At 41.6% G+C, this 19885-nt stretch overlaps 1 protein-coding gene across 1 annotated transcript; it reads left to right on the top strand.

Moving 5' to 3' along the window:
• The first annotated feature begins 202 nt into the window (after positions 1 to 202).
• Positions 203 to 719, top strand: LOC145800646 (uncharacterized). The gene is made up of 2 exons (XM_082890362.1): positions 203 to 494; positions 691 to 719. Exons 1-2 carry the CDS (start codon positions 203 to 205, stop codon positions 717 to 719), a joined length of 321 nt encoding a protein of 106 aa, XP_082746488.1.
• Positions 720 to 19885: the final 19166 nt, after the last annotated feature.

Raw genomic sequence — 19885 nt, 5'->3', positions numbered from 1 at the left:
AAAGTTCAAAATTAAGAATTATTTTTCCACCCCAAGTTTTCCTCAAAGCAATGGACAAGCGAAAGCATCCAACAAAGTCATCTTGGATGGAATTAAGAAAAGGCTGCAAGCAGCAAAAGGAAAATGGGAGGACGAGTTGCCCAGTGTACTCTGGGCATATCGAACTACGCAAAGAAGATCAACGGGCGAATCCCCCTTTGCCATGGCTTATGGCACAGAAGCAGTCATTCCTCTAGAAGGTGGCATCCCAAGGATCAGAACTCAAGGAGTAGAAAATGGGACTAATGACGTTCTATTAGCTCGAGATCTGGATCTGCTAGAAGAACGAAGGGAGAGAGCTGCAATTCAACTGGCAGCTTACCAGCAGCAGCTTGCTAGGGTTTATAATAAGAAGGTCAACCGAAGAGAGTTTCAAATCGGTGACCTCGTCTTGAGAAAAGTCGTCGGCAACAAGAAGGATCCAAGAGAAGGAAAGCTTGGCCTGAATTGGGAAGGTCCCTATAGAATCACCTCGGCGTTAGGCAATGGGGCATATCGGCTTAAAGATAATGAAGGCAAAGAGTTGCCAAGGTCTTGGAATACTTGCAATCTGAAATTTTTCTATCATTAGATTATCTTGTTCTTTGTTATTAGCCGAAGTAATAAATAAAATTTTAACTTGATTTCTCGCACTTGTGATTGATACGATAGTTGATGATATTTCTGGAATGCATGCATAATGAGAACCCAAATGGAACTTAAGTTCACATTAGGGGGCAGAGAGTTGGAAAATGGTTTAACACTTGAGAGTTGGAAATTGGTTTAACACTTGTTGAAATTTGTGAAAAATTTACAAGTTGAAGTTAGACCGAAATCATGTTTAACACTTGTTGAAATTTGTAAAAAATTTACAAGTTGAAGTTAGACCGAGATCATGTCTAACACTTGTTGAAATTTGAGAAATTTACAAGTTGAAGTTAGACTGAAATCATGTTTAACACTTGTTGAAATTTGTGAAACATTTACAAGTTGAAGTTAAACTAAGGTTATGTCCAACCCTTGTTGAAATTTATGAAAAAATTTACAAGTTAAAGCCAAGGTTATATTGAACTAAGTACTTATGTACTTGCTGATGCAAACCGTTGGTGGGTATAGCCGAAGTATTTCATCCCAAGAAAATTACATAGATAAAGTGTGCATTGAAGATATGCAAAAAATATTCTAAGTATGAAATCATACAAAGAGCAGTAAAGAGAAGACAAAGACACAAGCAGTCAACAGAAGAAACTGTATTTACATTAAAAAAAAAAAGGCACATCAACCACTTTAAGAGTTTACATTGTTTCAAGGAAAAGAAAAAGTACAAAGTACAGAAAGAAGAAAAAGAACATCAGAACTAAGATTCTTTAGCGCCACTAGCAGGTTGGGTCTGGATCTCGAAAGACTGTTGGGAGGACATCTCGGCGGCCTTCTCAGCGGCAAGCTCGGCATCTATTTCTTGAAGTGTTTGATCGAGGCTCTTGTTGGCGAGAGGCACGTCCGATGATTCATTCTCAGGAGTAGCATCCTTGGGAACCTCCTCACCCTCTTCATCTTGAGTCAAGTTCAGGACTTGCTCATTTTGAGTAGGGGACTTGGCCCCAACAGCTTTCTTTGACTTCCTCACCAAAGCCTCCTCCTCAGACTCAGAATCTTCGTCGGATTAGCTTAGAGTTGGGGGGAACGAACGAGGAAGGGCATCGGTGTTCCTGAGGGGGAGTCCTCGGGGACTTCGAGTTTTTTTAGCAAAGTCATCTAACCAAGGGTGAAACCCTTGTTGCATGCCTGCTTCACCTGTTTTTCGTAGTTCGCCGTGACATCGGCCACCCTCTCATTGTAGCCCTTCTCATCGGCGGCCTCGAGCTCGGCGTCTTTCGTGGCCAAGGCATCTTGAAGTTCTTTCTGGGCCTGGGCCATTTTTTCCTCGGTCTCTTTCTTTTCGGCCTCAAGAACCTTCTTGATGGCCTCTGCAGAATCTGCCTTCTCCTCGGCATCATCTTTGGCTTTAACAGCAGCCTCGGCCTGGTCTGCCAAAGTCTTCATTTTTTATTGTAAGCTTTTATTGGTCTTTTACAGACTGGAGACCTCCCTCTTCTTGTTGGCCAGCTCCTTCCGGTTCTCAAAGGCTTGTATTGAGAAGGAATGAACATGCTGAATGGCTTGAAAAATGGAAAAGAGTAGAAGTTATTAGAAAATTTTCTAAGTATGAAATAGAGAAAGAAAAATTACCAAGAGTGAAGACTTACTTGAACAGAGCGCTGGAGCATTAGAGCAAAGTTTTCGTACTCGCTCATCTCGGCGTTTCGGTCGAGATCTCTAGGGAGGCACAAAGCTGTGCTAAGAGCGACGCCAACATTAACGTTGTCGAAACTATCACCAACTCTAACTGGCCTGTCCTCCAGTGTGATTTGGAGGGCCTAGGAGGAGTCAGACTTCATGGAGCCTGAAGCTGTTGCAGATTCGGACCTCGACCTCTTTGACCGAGTGGATTCCGATGGTTGGGCCTCGGCGGGCCTCTTCTCGGCAGCTGAAGGGGATTTCTCACTCGAAGCCAATTTGGAAATTGGCAAGGTGTCCTCAGTATCAACCTAAGTCACTGTTGCCTTTGCCTGAGCTTTCTTCAGCCTTTTTTGTTTTGGCTTTGGAGGATGAGCTGATGCTGGTTGAGCATCAATGGAGTCAGGAATGTTTGCCAAGAGATCTTTTGCGATTGCTTTTTGGTGGCCCATTTCAGCAGCAAAAGCAATTCGGCGTCGTCGACGGCATTGAGATGGACGGATCAGATATGGAACCGAGGTCGACGGCTGCTCTACTAGATCAGAAATTGACCCTTAATTTGGCCGAGATGATAAGGCGGCTTGAGGAGTTGTGGCGGAAGGCGGAGAGAGGCTTTTCTTTCTCTTGGGGACGTCGGGAAGAGCTGACTTGTAGGTAGGAATGAAATTAAGTAGAAGAGGGGCCTTCTATTCGTGGATAGGCAAATCTAGTAGCCTTTTCAAGTCTTTGCTGGGGAAGAAAGATTGGCGGAAGCCCTTTGGTGGCTGGGGAAGAACTGGAAAAGGAACAGCACAGACGTTAGAATAAAGTATTGAAGACTTTAAAAAAGAGAGAACAAGGAAAAGTGGCACTTGGCCCTTACCATCTCCGTCCCCGAAAACTGATCGGCTTAGGGGATAAAGGTGGAGGTTGTCGTTGGACTGAAACTCCCAGTTGCTCGAGACGATGAAGTAATAGTCTCCAACACCCTTATTTGAGTCTGGGAGGTCGGCAATAAGCTTGTACTCGGTGGACCTTGGCTTGAGGTAGTAGATATGGCATTTTTCTGATTTCAGGCGACACATGGTATAACAATACTGAATATCGGCAAGCGTGACCCTAGCGTTTTCAATTTTGGCTAAGGTACTTATGCCATTGATAACTCGATAAGAGTTGATGGTGAGTTGCATTAGGTTCAATTTATAGTAATGAAGGACTTCTCGGAAAAGGGGATCAAGTGGAAACCTAAGTCCATATTCGACAAAAGCCACTACTGGAAAGACATAAGGTTTACGTCGGGCATAATGGAGTCTTCCTCCCTTGCCAACCTGAGGTGGACGTCGGCAGGAATAGAAAACTCTCACCTAAAGTACTCTAGTTTGGTCGGGGTGTCTACCCTATGCTTCCACATACCCATGATGTCGGCTTAACTAAAGGAGTTGGATTTCAGAAGGGAATGCTTTGGAGGGTTTTTTGGGACCTCGGCTAAAGCCTAAAAATACACAGAATCTGTGGGGAATCGTTTCAGTTTTTCCCAAAAAAAATTTTGTGGGTTCTACAGACAAATCCCAAACCTAGATCTATGGAGATGAAGATTGAAGGCACAAATCTGGAAAATACACAGAAAAAAGAAAATAAGAACGTGTTTCAGAAATCAAGAACAGTGATGAACTATCAAAAACACTATGATGAAGTGTGCACAAGGGTGTGAGGCCAAGAACAGTGGCAGAAGTGAAAGAAAATTGTGAACAGTGTGTGTATTCAAGACATGGGCAAAAGTAAAGTCATCAAATAGATAAACTCAAATATGCGATTCATAAAGCAAGTACTTGAACAAAACAGCAATCGCAACAAGTAATCAAGTGAAACTTCTTGAAAAGAAACAAGAACTAAAACCAAAAAGAACAGTAGCTTACCAGAAAAGTGAAGCCGGTGTGAGGATCGTCGAAGTCAGACGACGGTTGCAAAAGCGATAAAGTGAAAGAACGAAGATAGAGGACACTGGTTTGGTCAAAAATGCGAAAAGGCAACAAAATGGAATTGATGAGCCCAGAACGACGAATTTGTCAGACGGCGCACGCAGGCGCGAGATGACTTACAAGCGCGTACCGAGTACGATCCAATAAAGGGAGAACGCATGGCTAAAACGATTGAGTTATTATGCATGACAGCTCATACGCGTGAAAAGAGCTCTTGGGATTCTTATTCTTTAAAAAGACATGTTGGCCTGTATGATGATCTCAGTTGAGGAATTTTATGCCGACGTACTGAAAGGAAGTATTAATATAGGTTCCATCACCTCAGAATACCGAGGTAATAGAACCTAGGGGGCAGTTCTGGAGATATATTTTCTGAGTACCAACACGTAACCAAGATGACGCCGATGTGTCAGTCGAGGTGCCACGTGTCCTAGTCGTGACGCCGAAGTGATCTCGGCTAAACCGAGGTTATCTCCGAAGATATCAGAATCCGGGATAAGCGGATAAGGGACAAGAGTCCTAGAATAAAGAAGGGACTCAGCCTGGATAAGGATAAAGCTCCTAGGGAGTTTATCTTTATCTATTTGAAGAGTCCAGGATAAGCATTGAGCTAAAGTCCATTGAAGCCAGGCTTCTGTTGGGACAAGGATTGAGTTAACTATAAAAGAGAGGCACCCCCATGGGTCTAAAGTACGCAATTTATATTCAGAACTACGAGTTAAGCACTTGATTTATCTTTGAGAGATAACTGACTTAATCTTCGGAGTGTCCCCGGGTGGACGAACCACCACGGAATATCTTCTTTCTGTTGCAGGTCAGTCAGGCGCCATCTATTCTGCCAGTGCTTTCCAGCTGAATATTGAGTTGGCAGTGTGATCAGAAAATCACTCACACAGTTAGCATTATACTCTAGTTTGCACCTTACTTTAACTACTATTTACATTTGATATGTAGTTATTATATATCACGTACTACTTCAAATTATAAAAATATATATTTTTTTAGACATATCCTAACTATACCCATATTCTTTTTTTTTTTTAACATTTTGTTGTATTGGTGTACCCGTATCTGTGCTTCATTAGCTAGAATTATCACTTTGTCCTTCTATCACTAGAATTATCACTTTTTCCTCCAAACAATAGATTGAGTTCATTCATTCTCAACCAACATGATTAGATTCATGGTTGCTATCATTTTTACGATTTCAATCTTTATTTTCTTGCATAATGATGCAGCAATAAAACAAATAGTACCAAAATAATAATAATAATAATAATAATAATAATAATAATAATAATAATAATAATAATAATAATAATAGCGGAAAGAGAAAGAGGAGAAGAAGAATAAAATTTTGCCCACAAAGAGAAATATACACGAAAACTATGTATTTAATGATATGCCAATATAAAACCATAATAGTTCAATCTAAATCCATCCTATCCATTGGCCTACAAGCATCACCCAATAAGAAAACAAAAAAATAAGAATTAAAATCCTAATGAATTCAAAACCCCCAAGTATATTTAAAATTCCTAAATAAACACAATTTCCTAATATATATCCAATACATTGCCATTCCGTATCATATAATCAAATAAAGTTTTGAATTTGTTCCTGCAGCCCTTCAATCATTTCAATTGTTGCATATTTACCTCCCCACAACCACAGTCAATGCTTATGAGATAAGAGCAAAACATCCACAATGTTTGTTCTTTAGGATGTCAGGATCAAATTTAGGCTTCAGCTGATCACAATAATCAATAAGACTCCCCAAAAAGTTTAATCAATAGTTCGGTTTAAAAGAGGATCTCAACAAAACCAAACCAAACAACTTTGCTTATTAATGATGTTCATTTGCTTCAAGAGTGTCTGGTGTCAAATGGGTAGTGAAACAAGTTTAAAAGGTACAAAACTGAGCAATGGAAGCTTTTATGCTAAGAAGCATGAACACTTCTACGAAGTAAACGCGTCATGTTCGACACTAATTCAGCATGTCTTAATCAAAACATCAAATACATAAAATAAAATTTTTACCAACACTTCGCAGACGCTTCAACAACACTTCTTGAATCATGCAAACATGTCCTATGTGATGAATCTCTTTATAATAACAGCGTTTTGAGTTCTTCATAATAAAACTTATGTACTTTTGAAACATTTATAAGGTTAACACATTATGTGTATTACATAATTGTTTTGCATCGTGTAGAATATAATTGTTACTTGAATGATATCTTGATGTTTAAGTTATGAAATATATAACATTTTAATGTAATTAGTGATATTTTACATATTTTTCATTATCCTTGAATAAATTATTCATATATATATGACAATTAATAAATTTGTAAAATTATATCATTTTAACATATGGCAAGCGTGTCCTTTCCTGCACATTATGAAAATCGATGTGTCAGTGTGTCCATGTCATGTTTGTGTTTCTGCTACTTAGCTTTTCCACCTTGCGTTCAACTTTGCAATTGGCGGGGAATTAACAGATACTAAATTTGAAGCATCGCAGCACAATAAATGGAAATAGCTAAACCACTCTATTCTCTATCAAATAAGTGGCAAAAAAAATTCAATCTCCACCCCCAAAAAAATAAGCTGCAAAGGAAATTAAAGATGAAAGTACAAGTTCCATCAACACTACGACAATATATCATATTTAATTAAGAGGCAACACAAGGCATTCCATGTGTTATATTCTCAACCTCCATCCACAATCCACCACTAGTAATCTCAATTTGTTTTTCATATTTATTAGTACACCGCACTACAGCCAGCAGTCCCTTTACTAGTGACTGGTTTTCCATAATGAAACGAAATGCTTATCTTGGGAAAGGAAAATAAGATTATCATATTTGCCAATGAAGTAAACAACAGATGTTAAGTAAAGACTTTGAAAGCAAGACACAAGTAGAGACAGACAGAAGGAGTTCAGAAGGAGAGAGTATAGAAGAAGTCACATTGACTCTACTGTTTTAGACCTTATTGTTGTATTTCGAAAGTAAAATGGATTCATGGGAAAATATGACATTTGAAAGGCATCTAGCAAGCAATAAAATTGCAATAAATAATACTCATTTGGCAAAAATTCTTCAATATAGCGAAAAGAATACTTTTCTGTTCTCTTTATCTTTCAATTCTAAAGCTAGAGAAGGACAAAATCATAACATTATTCTTCTTCCCATCTCTTCTCCCTTGAAGCTATCATGAAATTATAAAATTAAATAAAAATAAATATTAAAAAAAAAAAAAGCTACACAGGTTACAAGATTTTTTTATAGTATTAGTTACATTGCCAATACAACCAGTGAACACCAATCTACTTTTACTCTTAACCAAGGTTCAATTTTCAAAAGGTTTCAAGATTTCTGTACAAGTAAAGAAGTCAACTTTGATATTTGATGTGCAACAAAATTAAGTTTAAAACCTTACAATCAAGAGGTCGCACACCATATGAGAATAAAGAAATTAGAGCAAGTTGAAAAGAAACAGATCGAAAAAATCAACTACTGTACAATGTGAGGAAATCCAAATACCTGATAAATAAGGATTATAATGACAAGCAAAACTCCAATAGCCATTGAACTGCTATAATAGAAAGGAACCCAACTGCTGACCACTGGTGCCAACAACAATAAAACAAAACCAAAAGCAAGACAAAGTAAATGCCATCTTTGAAACTCTGCACAAACCATAAAAACCAAAGATAAACATCGAGAGAGAGAGAGAGAGAGCATAATAAGAATTTAGACCCAAAAACCAGGAAATAAATGTCTGACCATCTTCAATTGTCAATGTGACAGGACCAGAAATTCCACCAACGAACTTAACATCAACATATGTGTCCTCATAAGGTGACATGACAGAGCTCCAAAGCCCCTTCTGGACAGCTTTCCATTCATCCTTTTCACATTGACATAAACCACGTGAAGCATTCCTGCAAAACACTTCTTGAGGGAGACAATATTCTCAACCATCATAACTGTCGCACTAAGATATCAGAGATAGAAAGAGGAAGCTCAAGAACCAAAAGTCCAGGACAATTCACTTACTTGTGAAAACAAATCTGCATTTTGTTATGTAATCTCTCAGGAATTACTACAGATGGGACCAGAGTAACCTGATATGCACTACCGTAACTCCCAAGTTTCAATCTTGATTGACCAGCAACTCGAATGCATTCACACCATAAAACATCATTAGAACCACGAGAAGACGATGCATAACCAGCAAGAAGAGATGGAATGACATCAATATTTGACTTTTCCACATCAATGCCTGCATTTCAATATTTGAGGCAATTAATTTTCAAATAAGAACATAGACAGTAAATATAAAAACTGAGATAAAAAGGAAATGAGGTGTTACAAGATTTTGAGAAAAAAACCTCTAATAGTGCATCACTAATTTTACAATTTGATGCACCACATTACTTAAATAAACCTCACATTCAGCCTTTGTAGTATATTATATCCAAATATAGACACTACAAGTTTAAATGTGCTATTAACGTTGACTTGAGGAGGACTCATGATTCCATTATTAGAAGTTTTATTATCGCTAGTCTTGAGGCTATGAAGTTTGCCACTAAATTAATCACCTGGATTAAGGCCTGTATTAATTCCCCTGAAGTTTCAACCAGTATAAATGAACTTTAAGGGTATTTCAACAATAATAGAGGCACAAGGCAAGGAGATCCTATGTCTCCTTATCTTTTCATTATTGTCATGGAGGTTCTTTCTAGTATGTACACAAATTGTGCAGGGACACGCGTTTAGATATCACTCGAGATGTGGTAACAAGAAAATCACCCACCTGTGTTTTGCTGACGATTCGATCTTATTTTGTAAAGCTGAGTTAACCTTAACCTCTACGGATGTGATAAGTAAAACCATGCCCCAATTTAAGGAGCTATATGGTTTGACTCCTAATCCAACAAAGAATGATATTTCTACATTAGCTGCTGTAGACGTCCCCGAACGCCCTGGGAGGGACGAGCTCCCCCGTTCCGTTCGATATTGGGCTCACTACAGCTCAGGACTCTCAAATTGTCACGGTTCTAAATCTGAACCAAAGAGTCCAAATCCGGCAAATCGTTTTAAGAAAACAGATTTTTTCAAAGAAGTGCCAAACATGGACTGCTTTTCCAGATACAGAGTCGCCACCTAAATGTTTTATTTTGGGAAATTTAGGAAACCCTGACTCGTTGCCTAAGGCCACGTGTCCGTCACCACCAAAGTTGCCTCGGCTCGGGAACTTGGGTACGATTGGGGAAGGTCACTTCGTGAGCACTCCCGCTCGCCCGATCAAAGATCGGCCTCTACTAACCATGATATCAAGTTTTGAAAACATTGTGGGTTCCTATTCCGGTTATTAGCCTAGATTTACTATGTGATGCACACAGCATACAAGTATAGACTGGATCGCCTGAATTGGAACAAAACATTTCATGTTTGTTTATTTGAAAATAGTTTGATGGTGCTACCCGCAAGTAAGCTAAGACGTGGATTTGCCACCCTCGGGTGGGCTTAGAAAAACGTGATTTTACCACTATCTAGTGGGCATAAAACACACATTTGATGAATTGTTCCAATCCAAATAACCCAACCTTCACCCACAGGCATTCAGGCAGTTATATCACATAAGCATATAGTCTCATGGTAAGCATGCTATTCATGGCAGTCACTCACACGCATGCAAGGATGCTAAAGCATAAAACTTACCGAGTACTCCAAGCCAAAACAGAAGCTAATTAGAAATCCATGCATGATCCTAATTATACAGAAATGCCTAATGCAACACATGCAAAAAGTGCAACTATAGTAGGCTCGGCTATTCTAGACATGGCGCATGAAATGCTGCAGCTAACATGTATTCAACTTGGAATTGAAAATACAATGCAGTTAGTATGATGCGCCGAGCCCGGTGCATGCAAAACAGATGAATGAATGCAAACATGCTATTATACTGTATGCTAATTGAAATATGCCCTAATCTAACCATCATAAGCTGGTAAATAAAAGGGAGAAAGACGTGGGGTTGAAAGACATACATCACACACACGCACACTTATTACAACATTGTCCTCGCGCAGAGGGTCCGAAAGAATAATACAGTCCCGAATAAATATTATAGTCCAAATAATTACAAAATCCTAATTAAATTACAAATTTAACTAAGAAAACTGTAAACTAGCATGCAAGCTAGGGACTGCCTCGACTCTGATGAATGATGTATGTTTGGGCTGCCTTGCGCGGAAATCCACTGGGATGCCCCAATTAGCCTCTGTTTTGCAATTATTCTTGGAAAGCGCGCTAAGCTTCGGAAGGTTGCTAATTCTTGATTTGCTGCAACAGAGAGCAGGAAAGGGGCATAGCAATGTATTTTCACATATGTATGCATGTCTCGATCCTCGTGCCACCAATCACGCATCTCGATGCATGATAGCCGAGGAGTCAAATTGTGCAGCTCAATATAGAATGAATGCACATGAAAACAAAACAAAACATAGACTCCAACATGGATAATCCGGAGTGTCGGCGACTGGGAATTGAGACACATTCCGTCACTCGGAGTACGAAACGTACCTCGTTTCCCGTGCCTGAGCTAATCCCTATCCCAAACACAATGCAATATGCATGACATGCATGAATGCAACTAATATACAACCTAGCATGCACAATGCTTTGAAATGGCATACACGATGCACGAGGTAACATGGCATACACAATGCGCTAACATACAACCTAGCATACGCAATGCTATGAAATGAAATGGCATACACAATGCATAATGGACTTACACCAACATGAGTGGACCTCAGCCACACTCACATAAGAGGCCATTAGATGAAAATGAGACGCTCGAAATGCGTGCACACATGCACGCAAACCGAGGACCGAACCTAAGGCACCGAATGCCACTCTGACAAGACATGGCAGGGCATGGAATATGGCATACTAACATGCAAATTTCAGTAGCAAAACATGATGCAAAACAGCCCCGAAACATGGCAATATGGTACCCGATGCATGAAATGGTCCCGAAATGCAAGATTAAGCACATGAAATGACTTGTAGCTACATCAAGCATGCATTATTTGAACATGAAATGTATAGACAGACTCAAGACAGTCCCAAAACAAGCATGTTTACAGTTTTAATCAAAGCCAAAAAGCAAACAAAAATAGGGCTAAACCGATACGCAAAAATGGCCCTAAATGTGAGATAAAAAAGCAAGTCACAACTTCTGGCCCCCAAAAGAAGGGGGTCCTTCAACAATGTTGAAGAGGGACCCAAAACATGGCATTTTACAGTTTATGATCGAGCCAAAAACAGTACACAAGCATGCTCAAAATACAATGCAAAACAAGGCCAAAAGGAGAGCTATAACACAAAGTACAAAAAGGATGCCTCAAAAAGTAAAAGACCCTTAATGAAACATGAATAGGGGGTAAAAATAAGGCCATTTTAAGTTCGGACCAGAGTCCAAAAACTGAAGCACAAGAGGCTAATAAATCATGCAAAAATGAGGCCAAAAGAGAGCTATAACACAAAGTATAAAAAGGATGCCTCAAATAGTAAAATACCCTTAATGAAACATGAAGAGGGGGTCAAAATAAGGCTATTTTAAGTTCAGACTAGAGTCCAAAAACAGAAGCACAAGAGGCTAATAAATCATGCAAAAATGAGGTCAAAAGAGGGATACAAAGGCAAGTGGCAAATGGAAGCTTCAAAAAGTGATGAGCCCTTCAACAATTTTGAATAAGGGATCAAAATAAGCCACTTTACAGTTTATGACATGCCTCAAAACAATTTATACATAGGCTAAAAATACTACACAAGAAAGTGGCCTACAAGGGAGGCAATGAAGCAAGTGCAACAAGGAGGCCTCAAACAGTGAAAGGCCCTTAAAAAAACATGAAAAAATAGCTCAAAATAAGCCTATCTACAGTTAGGATCAGAGCCCAAAATAGCAAGCAAGTATGGCTAATGTATTGAACAAAATAAAGCACAAAAAAGGAGAATAGGGACTCACCCTTGAAGACTAGTCTTTGACAGCCTTTTGGACCAAAATGTAGCACTCCTAGGCTCTGAAGAACAACCTCAAGCTGTTGGAATGGAGGATGGAAGGGTGGGGCTATGGGTTGGTGAAGAAATGGGTGTAGAACTTGAGGGTTTGGAGCTTGGAAATATAGAGAGAGAGAGAGAGAGAGAGAGAGATACAAGGCAAGAGGCTTGGGGGAAATTTTTGTAACCCTAAATATGCAGCTGGAGGGCCTGCTATATAGGCAAAAGAGAGGGGGGGAAATGGGGGGAAAAATGGGAGGGGAAATGAATTCAAGTTTCCCCCCAAAAAGTTGGCCCCTCGGATACACAATCTGGGGGGAAAAGAGATGCATATTTGGAATGTGCCTGCAGTAAGGAGCATGGCCGGCCGGTTATTGAGGTTGCAGGTGGCCGGCCGGCTCTCCCCATGGCCGGCAGGCCAAGGGTCAAAAGGGTTAATCACAATTAATGGCCGGCCATGCTAGATTGGTGGCCTTCCATGTGTGCACAACACAACCATGTAGTCAAAAATTGGAGAAAGTGAACCAGGAGAGAGAAAAGGCCACTTTTAGGATGGGTTCAAAAGGTTCAAAAGCAATTACTGGCCGGCCACCAAATATTGGTCGCCTCCCAGATGTGTACATCACAAATATGGGGTTTAGGGTGCAAGAAAATGGCCCGAGGGTGGTCAACATTGGCTTTGAAGTGAGAAAAATCGAGCGACGGAGGGCGATGAAGGGATAAAGTTGGCTGACAGAACAATTACTGGCCTCCCATCCTTCTATGACCTTCCTAGCAATGAAACAGAGGTCCCTGCCAAAAATGAGCTCAAACCGATGCAAAATGGAGGTTCGGGGCCCGAAACGCGCAGCCCGAGGCCCCAAAAACTGACTGTTAGGCACCGGGAGTGGTGTTTGACCACGAAGTCGGTTTCTCGAACCACAGTGTCCCTCAAAAGGGAGCAAATAAGATGTATGCCAAAAATCGGAGCAAACGGAGATGGTTAAGCGGTCCCGAACTGAGGCACACGGCCAACGGCTCCGAAAAACCGGAAACCGGACTCCAAACGGGCAAAATGGCCTACGACCACGAAACGTAGCCTACGGCCACTGAGAGATGATCTACGAGACCTCTTACTCCCTTCGGGAAGAGAAAACATAGCCTGGTTCGCAAATCGAGAAAAAGCACGAAAGAGTCCAGAAGTCCGGAGGCAAGGCTCGCAGCCGAGACTCTGAAATTTCTGAACGAGCACAATATGCAATATCACCGAGCGCTCAACTGGTGACGTCTGAGTCTCAAGGTCGGTCAAAAATGGGGTGTCTACAGTTGCCCCTCTTTGACAGAACTCGAAAGTCATAAGTGACGGGAGTGAATGTCAAAGCCCAGAGACGACCCATTTTTGACAAGGCCGAAGACTTAGACAAACAGGCAAGATAACAAAGATGTGCCCGCAGGCAGGGGGCAAGATGCAAAATGATATGCAGGAAGATTTTGATAATTGGACTTATACGCTACGCGAAGCTGGTTTGAAAATTGAGGACTCATGCAATACACTGCAGTGTAGTGGCTAAGATGCAATGTAATAGCTAAGAGGTAAAGGTGTCTTACAGGGGCAATTGGTAATGACTTACCTCGGCAATGTCCTACCTCATGCTGATGTGGGAATCTTCATCTTCTTCTCAGTTGAACCACAGGTACTACTTTTCTCCCTGACTATGGTTGCAGCTTTCCCTATTCTCCAACAGGGTGACAGACTAGGTTGGATCAGTATCCAGAATTGAGGTGCGTACAGATGCTATCTCAATCTGTGGGGCTGCCATACAGATTTCAAGTCGAGGATATACCCCTGGGTATTTAAACCAGACTTTAGTCTCAGAAATCCCGAACCTTTGCGTTCTAGGCATAAGCCATTCGAACTCTAGTTTCTACCGTCTCAGTTGGTCTCCTAGGAACTCACCGCAAACACAAGCAGGTGGCTATACCAAACCACCAGAAGTCGTTCGGGCACGACAAACACCAAAGGAATTGCACCTTTAGAGGATTTAAGGTCTCCTAGACCGGAAAGTGCACAAGACGGTGCGAATAAATGCAAGTGCGATGCGCAGAACAACGCGAATGATGATGCAGGATTTAAGGTCTCCTTAGACCGAAGGATTTAAGGTCTCCTAGACCAGGTGAGTGCACAAGACAGTGCGATACAGGTAAGGTGCGCAAGATAGCGCGAGTATAAATTGCACCAAACAGTGCGATGCACAAAATAGCGCGGTAAAATGCATGCACAATGCAAGTAATGGTCACAGCGCAAAATAGTGCGATGAGACGCATGCACAATGCAAGACTTAGCACACAGCTTACAACATAGCATTCCATTCAGTTGGCACACAGCTCACACCATAACACTTTGTTCGATTGGTCCACCGCTCACAACACAATATTCTGTTCATTTGGCACGCAGCTCGAAACACAACACTTTGTTTAATCTCGGCACACAGCTCTTTCGGGCACATAGCTCATTCGGGCATACAGCTCATTTCGGGCACGCAGCTTATTTTGGGCACACAGCTCATTCTTCGGGCACACAGCTTATTTTGGGGGCACAAAGCTCGTTTTCGGGAACACAGCTCTTTTTCGGGCACACAGCTCATTTCTGGGGCACACAGCTTATTTTGGGGGCACATAGCTCATTTTTCGGGCACACGGCAGACCTCAGGCACACAGCTTGTTTGGGGGCACACAGCTTATTTTTGGGCACATGGCTCACTTCTGGGGCACACAGCTCGTTCTTCGGGCACACAGCTCGTTTTCGGGCACACAGCTCTTTTTCTGGGCACACAGCTCGTTTTTGGGCACACAGCTCATAACACTGCTCAATCTAAACACTTAGTCCATAACACAGCATTTGGTTTGCATTTTGAACACACAACTCAAGCACTTGAATTTCTGAACACGCAGCTCAAACTTTTGGCGTGACCACGCAACCCACATTTTTGAAATCTGAGCACACAGCTCGAACTTTTGTCGCGAACACGCAGCCCACATTTTCTTGAAATCTGAACACACAGCTCAAACTCTTGAGATGAAAACGTGGCCCACATTTTCTTGAAATCTGAACACACAGCTCGAACTTTTGTCGCGAACACGCAGCCCACGTTTTCTTGAAATCTGAACACACAGCTCAAACTCTTGCGATGAACACGCGGCCCACATTTTCTTGAAATCTGAACACACAGCTCAAACTTGTGGTGAACACGCAGCCCACATTTTCTTGAAATCCGAACACATAGCTCAAACTTGTTGTTGTGAGCTCACAGCCCACAATTTCTTGAAATCTGAACACACAGCTCGAACTTTTGTCGCGAACACGCAGCCCACATTTTCTTGAAATCTGAACACACAGCTCAAACTCTTGCGATGAACACGCGGCCCACATTTTCTTGAAATCTGAACACACAGCTCAAACTTGTGGTGAACACGCGGCCCACATTTTCTTGAAATCCGAACACACAGCTCAAACTTGTTGTTGTGAGCACACAGCCCACAGTTTCTTGAAATCTGAACACACAGCTCAAACTCTTGCGGTGAACACGTGGGCCATATTTTCTTGAAATCTGAACACACAGCTCAAACTCTTGCGGTGAATACGCGGCCCATATTTTCTTGAAATCCGAACACACAGCTCAAACTTGTTGTCGTGAACACACAGCCCATAGTTTTTTGAAAGTTGAACACGCAGCCCAAACTTTGAGGTGAACACACAGCACACACTAGTTGAGAGTTGAACACGCAGCCCAAACTGTTGAATTTCTGAACATGCAGCCCATTTTTTGAGGTGAACACACAGCACACACTAGTTGAGAGTTCAACACGCAGCCCAAACTATTGAATTTCTGAACACGCAGCCCATTTTTTGATTGTGAACACGCGGCGCACACTTGTTGAAAGTCGCACACGCAGCCCAAACTTTTGAATTTCTGAACACGCAGCCCATTTTTTGATTGTGAACACGCGGCGCACACTTTGTTGAAAGTCGAACACGCAGCCCAAACTTTTAAATTTTTGAACACGCATCCCATTTTTTGATTGTGAACACGCAGCACACATTTGTTGAAAGTTGAACACGTGGCTCAAACTTTTGAACTTCTGAACACGCAGCCCATTTTTTGATTGTGAACACGCAGCACACATTTGTTGAAAGTTGAACACGCGGCTCAAACTTTTGAACTTTTGAACACGCAGCCCATTTTTTGATTGTGAACATGCAGCACACACTTGTTGAAAGTTGAACACGCGGCTCAAACTTCTGAATTTCTGAACACGCAACCCATTTTTTTTATTGTGAACACGCAGCACACATTCGTTGAAAGTTGAACACGCAGCTCAAACTTCTGAATTTCTGAACACGCAGCCCATTTTTTGATTGTGAACACGCAGCACACATTCGTTGAAAGTTGAACACGCAGCTCAAACTTTTGAACTTCTGAACACGCAGCCCATTTTTTGATTATGAACACACAGCACACATTCGTTGAAAGTTGAACACGCAGCTCAAACTTTTGAACTTCTGAACACATAGCCCATTTTTGAAAGTTAAACACGCAGTCCGAACTCTTGATGGTGAACACACAACCCACAGTTTTTAGAAGTCGAACACGCAGCTCATTCATTTCATTTGCACACAGTTTAAACATCACACTTTGAACACACAGCTCACATATTTTACTTGTGAACACGCAGCCCACACATTTCTCTTCTGAACACGCAGCTTATACTGAGCACACAGTTCATACACTTCACTTCTGAACACACAGCTCATTCACTTCAGTTTGAACACGCAGCTCACATATTTCAATTCTGAGCGCGCAGCTCATTCATTTTCATTTGCACGCAGCTCATTCTTAATTCTGAACACGCAGCTCATAAATTTTCACTTCTGAACTCACAGCTCATTCACTTCATGTTGAACACGCGGCTCACATACTTCAATTCTGAACACACAGCTCATATACTTTATGTTGAACACGCACCTCACGTACTGCAATTCTAAACACACAGCTCATATACTTCAATTCTTTGAACACGCAGCTCATAACATAACACTGCTGAATTTGAACACACGGCCCATAACTCAGTAGTCTTTTAATTTTGAACACACAGCTCATTCTGAACCTACAGGATGCGATGACGGAACTTGCAAAAGTTGAAACAAACTCAAATGTCCGACATCTTCCTCTTTTCCTTTTGCTTTGAAGTTTGAAACCTATATAGCTTCAGATGGGTTCTGGCTTTACTGTTCCCACATGGCTCGGGTTGAACCCTGTGTTTTTTGAAAGAACAAAATCTTATTTTGGACAAATGTGGAGAACGACACGGCACTCTGAGCACAAGACAATTTTTTAAAATTAAGAAATGTGTTCTTAACTGGGCATTGATCCTACGACTGAACACAGCGAAAAAGACTGAACAATGGAAAAGAAAAGGTAAACAACCTAAACGCATCGAGACACACTCGGAACGACTCAAAGCAAGAATCGAGACAATCAAAACAAAAGACACGACACACAGACGTGTTACAAAGACGAGAGACCTCTCAGTACGCGAGGAGCCAGTTTCTTCGGGTATTGTTTCCCACCCTTTCTCATTTGTGATTCTTACATCACTCTGCCTTCAGGCTTTGTTTTTGCTGAAAAAGCCCTTTTTCTCACTTTTTCTCTCAGCGCACATCTCTCTATTCTTTAATCTCTCATTTTTTATCCCTCCCCTGGGTGGTTGATGGATGAACAGGAAGTTGCGGGCTCACGCCCAACATAATCAGTTCGTGGCTATTTCCTTCGGTGACATCTGTCGATGCACCGGATGAGGGAATGGAGCATCTCGATCCATTCCAATTCGTGCTTCGCACTCGGCTTGATACCTCGCTGCTTGGAGGATGAGAGAGCTTTCAGCCCTTTGTTTTTAACTTCAGTTATGCCCTTTTCTGGCGGGTAGAGTGTCCTTTCTGGCAAGTAAAGTGCCCTTTTTCTGGCAAGTATGTTGACAACGGGGAAAAGACAGAACACCTGACTTAACTTTGCCCTTAGTTCATTATTTTGACCATTTTTGGTTTTTGACGTTCTGTTAAAACAATTTTGACCAACATGAGAGTTAGATTAACATGCTTGTTCGATTTTCTGATTTAAAATCATGCAAGTTAGGTCATGAGCACTGAAAATTTTTCCTTTTTTGGGTCCAAGAAATGGTCCAGTTTTGAAAAATGGAGTACTTTTCGAGAAAATTAGTCAACCTCAGTAAAAATTCTCAAAAACTATTTTTGCAAACGACCACTGCTCAACGAGCACGGAACCTACTCTTGAGATGCACAACTTCGGACCCATAGCAGTGGAAAATTGCCCCTTGTCTGAAGGACACTGCATGGCAACGGAAAGTTGCCCCTTGTTTGAAATGACACTGCGGTGTTTTGAATGGCAACGGAAAGTTGCCCCTTGTTTGGATAGCACCGCAGTGCATTGTAATCAGTCCTCAGAGCGACGAACACAACCAGACTCTCAGATACAGAGAAGACAAAGATGACCAAAACCATCGCATGGACACAATCGAATTTGGAAGTGTTTGTGGCTGGACTTCAGAATGAAGTTGCCTACGTATCCCAAACATGGGAATCAAGCCTTACATAGTTCGGGGTTAAGGTACACTCGGGTATTAACCTCTCCTTTTTGCGCTCTAACTTTTGCCAAGGCCGCCCTTTGCGGGTTTTTAACCTTGCGAGCTATGTTTTTCTTCTTTTCAATTTTTGTGTTCTTTTCTTTTCTTTTGATTTTCTTTTTTTTGTTCTTTTCTTTACATCTTTCTTTTTTGTTCTTTTTCTTCTTTTCTTGCTCTAACTTTTGCCTGGGCCGCCCTTCCGGGTTTTCAGCCTAGTGAGCCTCTCAAGGGTAAAAGTATAGCTTCGTCCATGTCCAATAGTTTTGAGATCCTGAAGTCGTCTGAATCCAGGAGAATGGCTGTTATTTGCTGACGAAGTAGAAGTCCATCCAATGGGGGCTGAATTTGCCCCTAGTGTTGTGGATAGGAACTCGGCTGTCCTTCAGCAATACTTTCTTCTTTCCTCCCTTCTGGGATTTGGCATTCTTGCCGATCTTCATTGACTTGCGGAATGATCCACCTTTGGCTCTTTGAGCTGTCTGACATTTTTTTTTGCCCCTAGTTCGAAGGGTGCTTCTGACCTAGCTTCGCAAGCTTCTTTTGATGACATCTGGTCTTCTTGATCTGACTTCCCTGCCTCTGGTTCGAGGGCTGCTTTGAATCTGGCCACACAGGCCTCACATTGTAGTTGACCGTCGAACGTTCTGAATTCGAGTTCAAGGTTTTGAAAGTAGAGGGGTCGAGTCTCGAGGCTGAGAGCGATCCCAAGCTGCACAATCTCAAGAGCGATTCTACACAGGTCTTCGCAGGACCGCGCAAAACATTTTTTGAAATCTTTTAAGAAAGCGACCAGTCGCTCGCGCTGAAGACAATGTAGAACCAATCTGGATCAAGCCAGGATCCTTCTCAGTACTCACATTAACAAGCATG

This window comes from Camellia sinensis, chromosome 10 (genome assembly GCF_055761805.1).
Source record: "Camellia sinensis isolate YWXY chromosome 10, ASM5576180v1, whole genome shotgun sequence".
NCBI lineage: Eukaryota > Viridiplantae > Streptophyta > Magnoliopsida > Ericales > Theaceae > Camellia > Camellia sinensis.
This window is presented reverse-complemented; position numbering and strand designations above follow the sequence as displayed.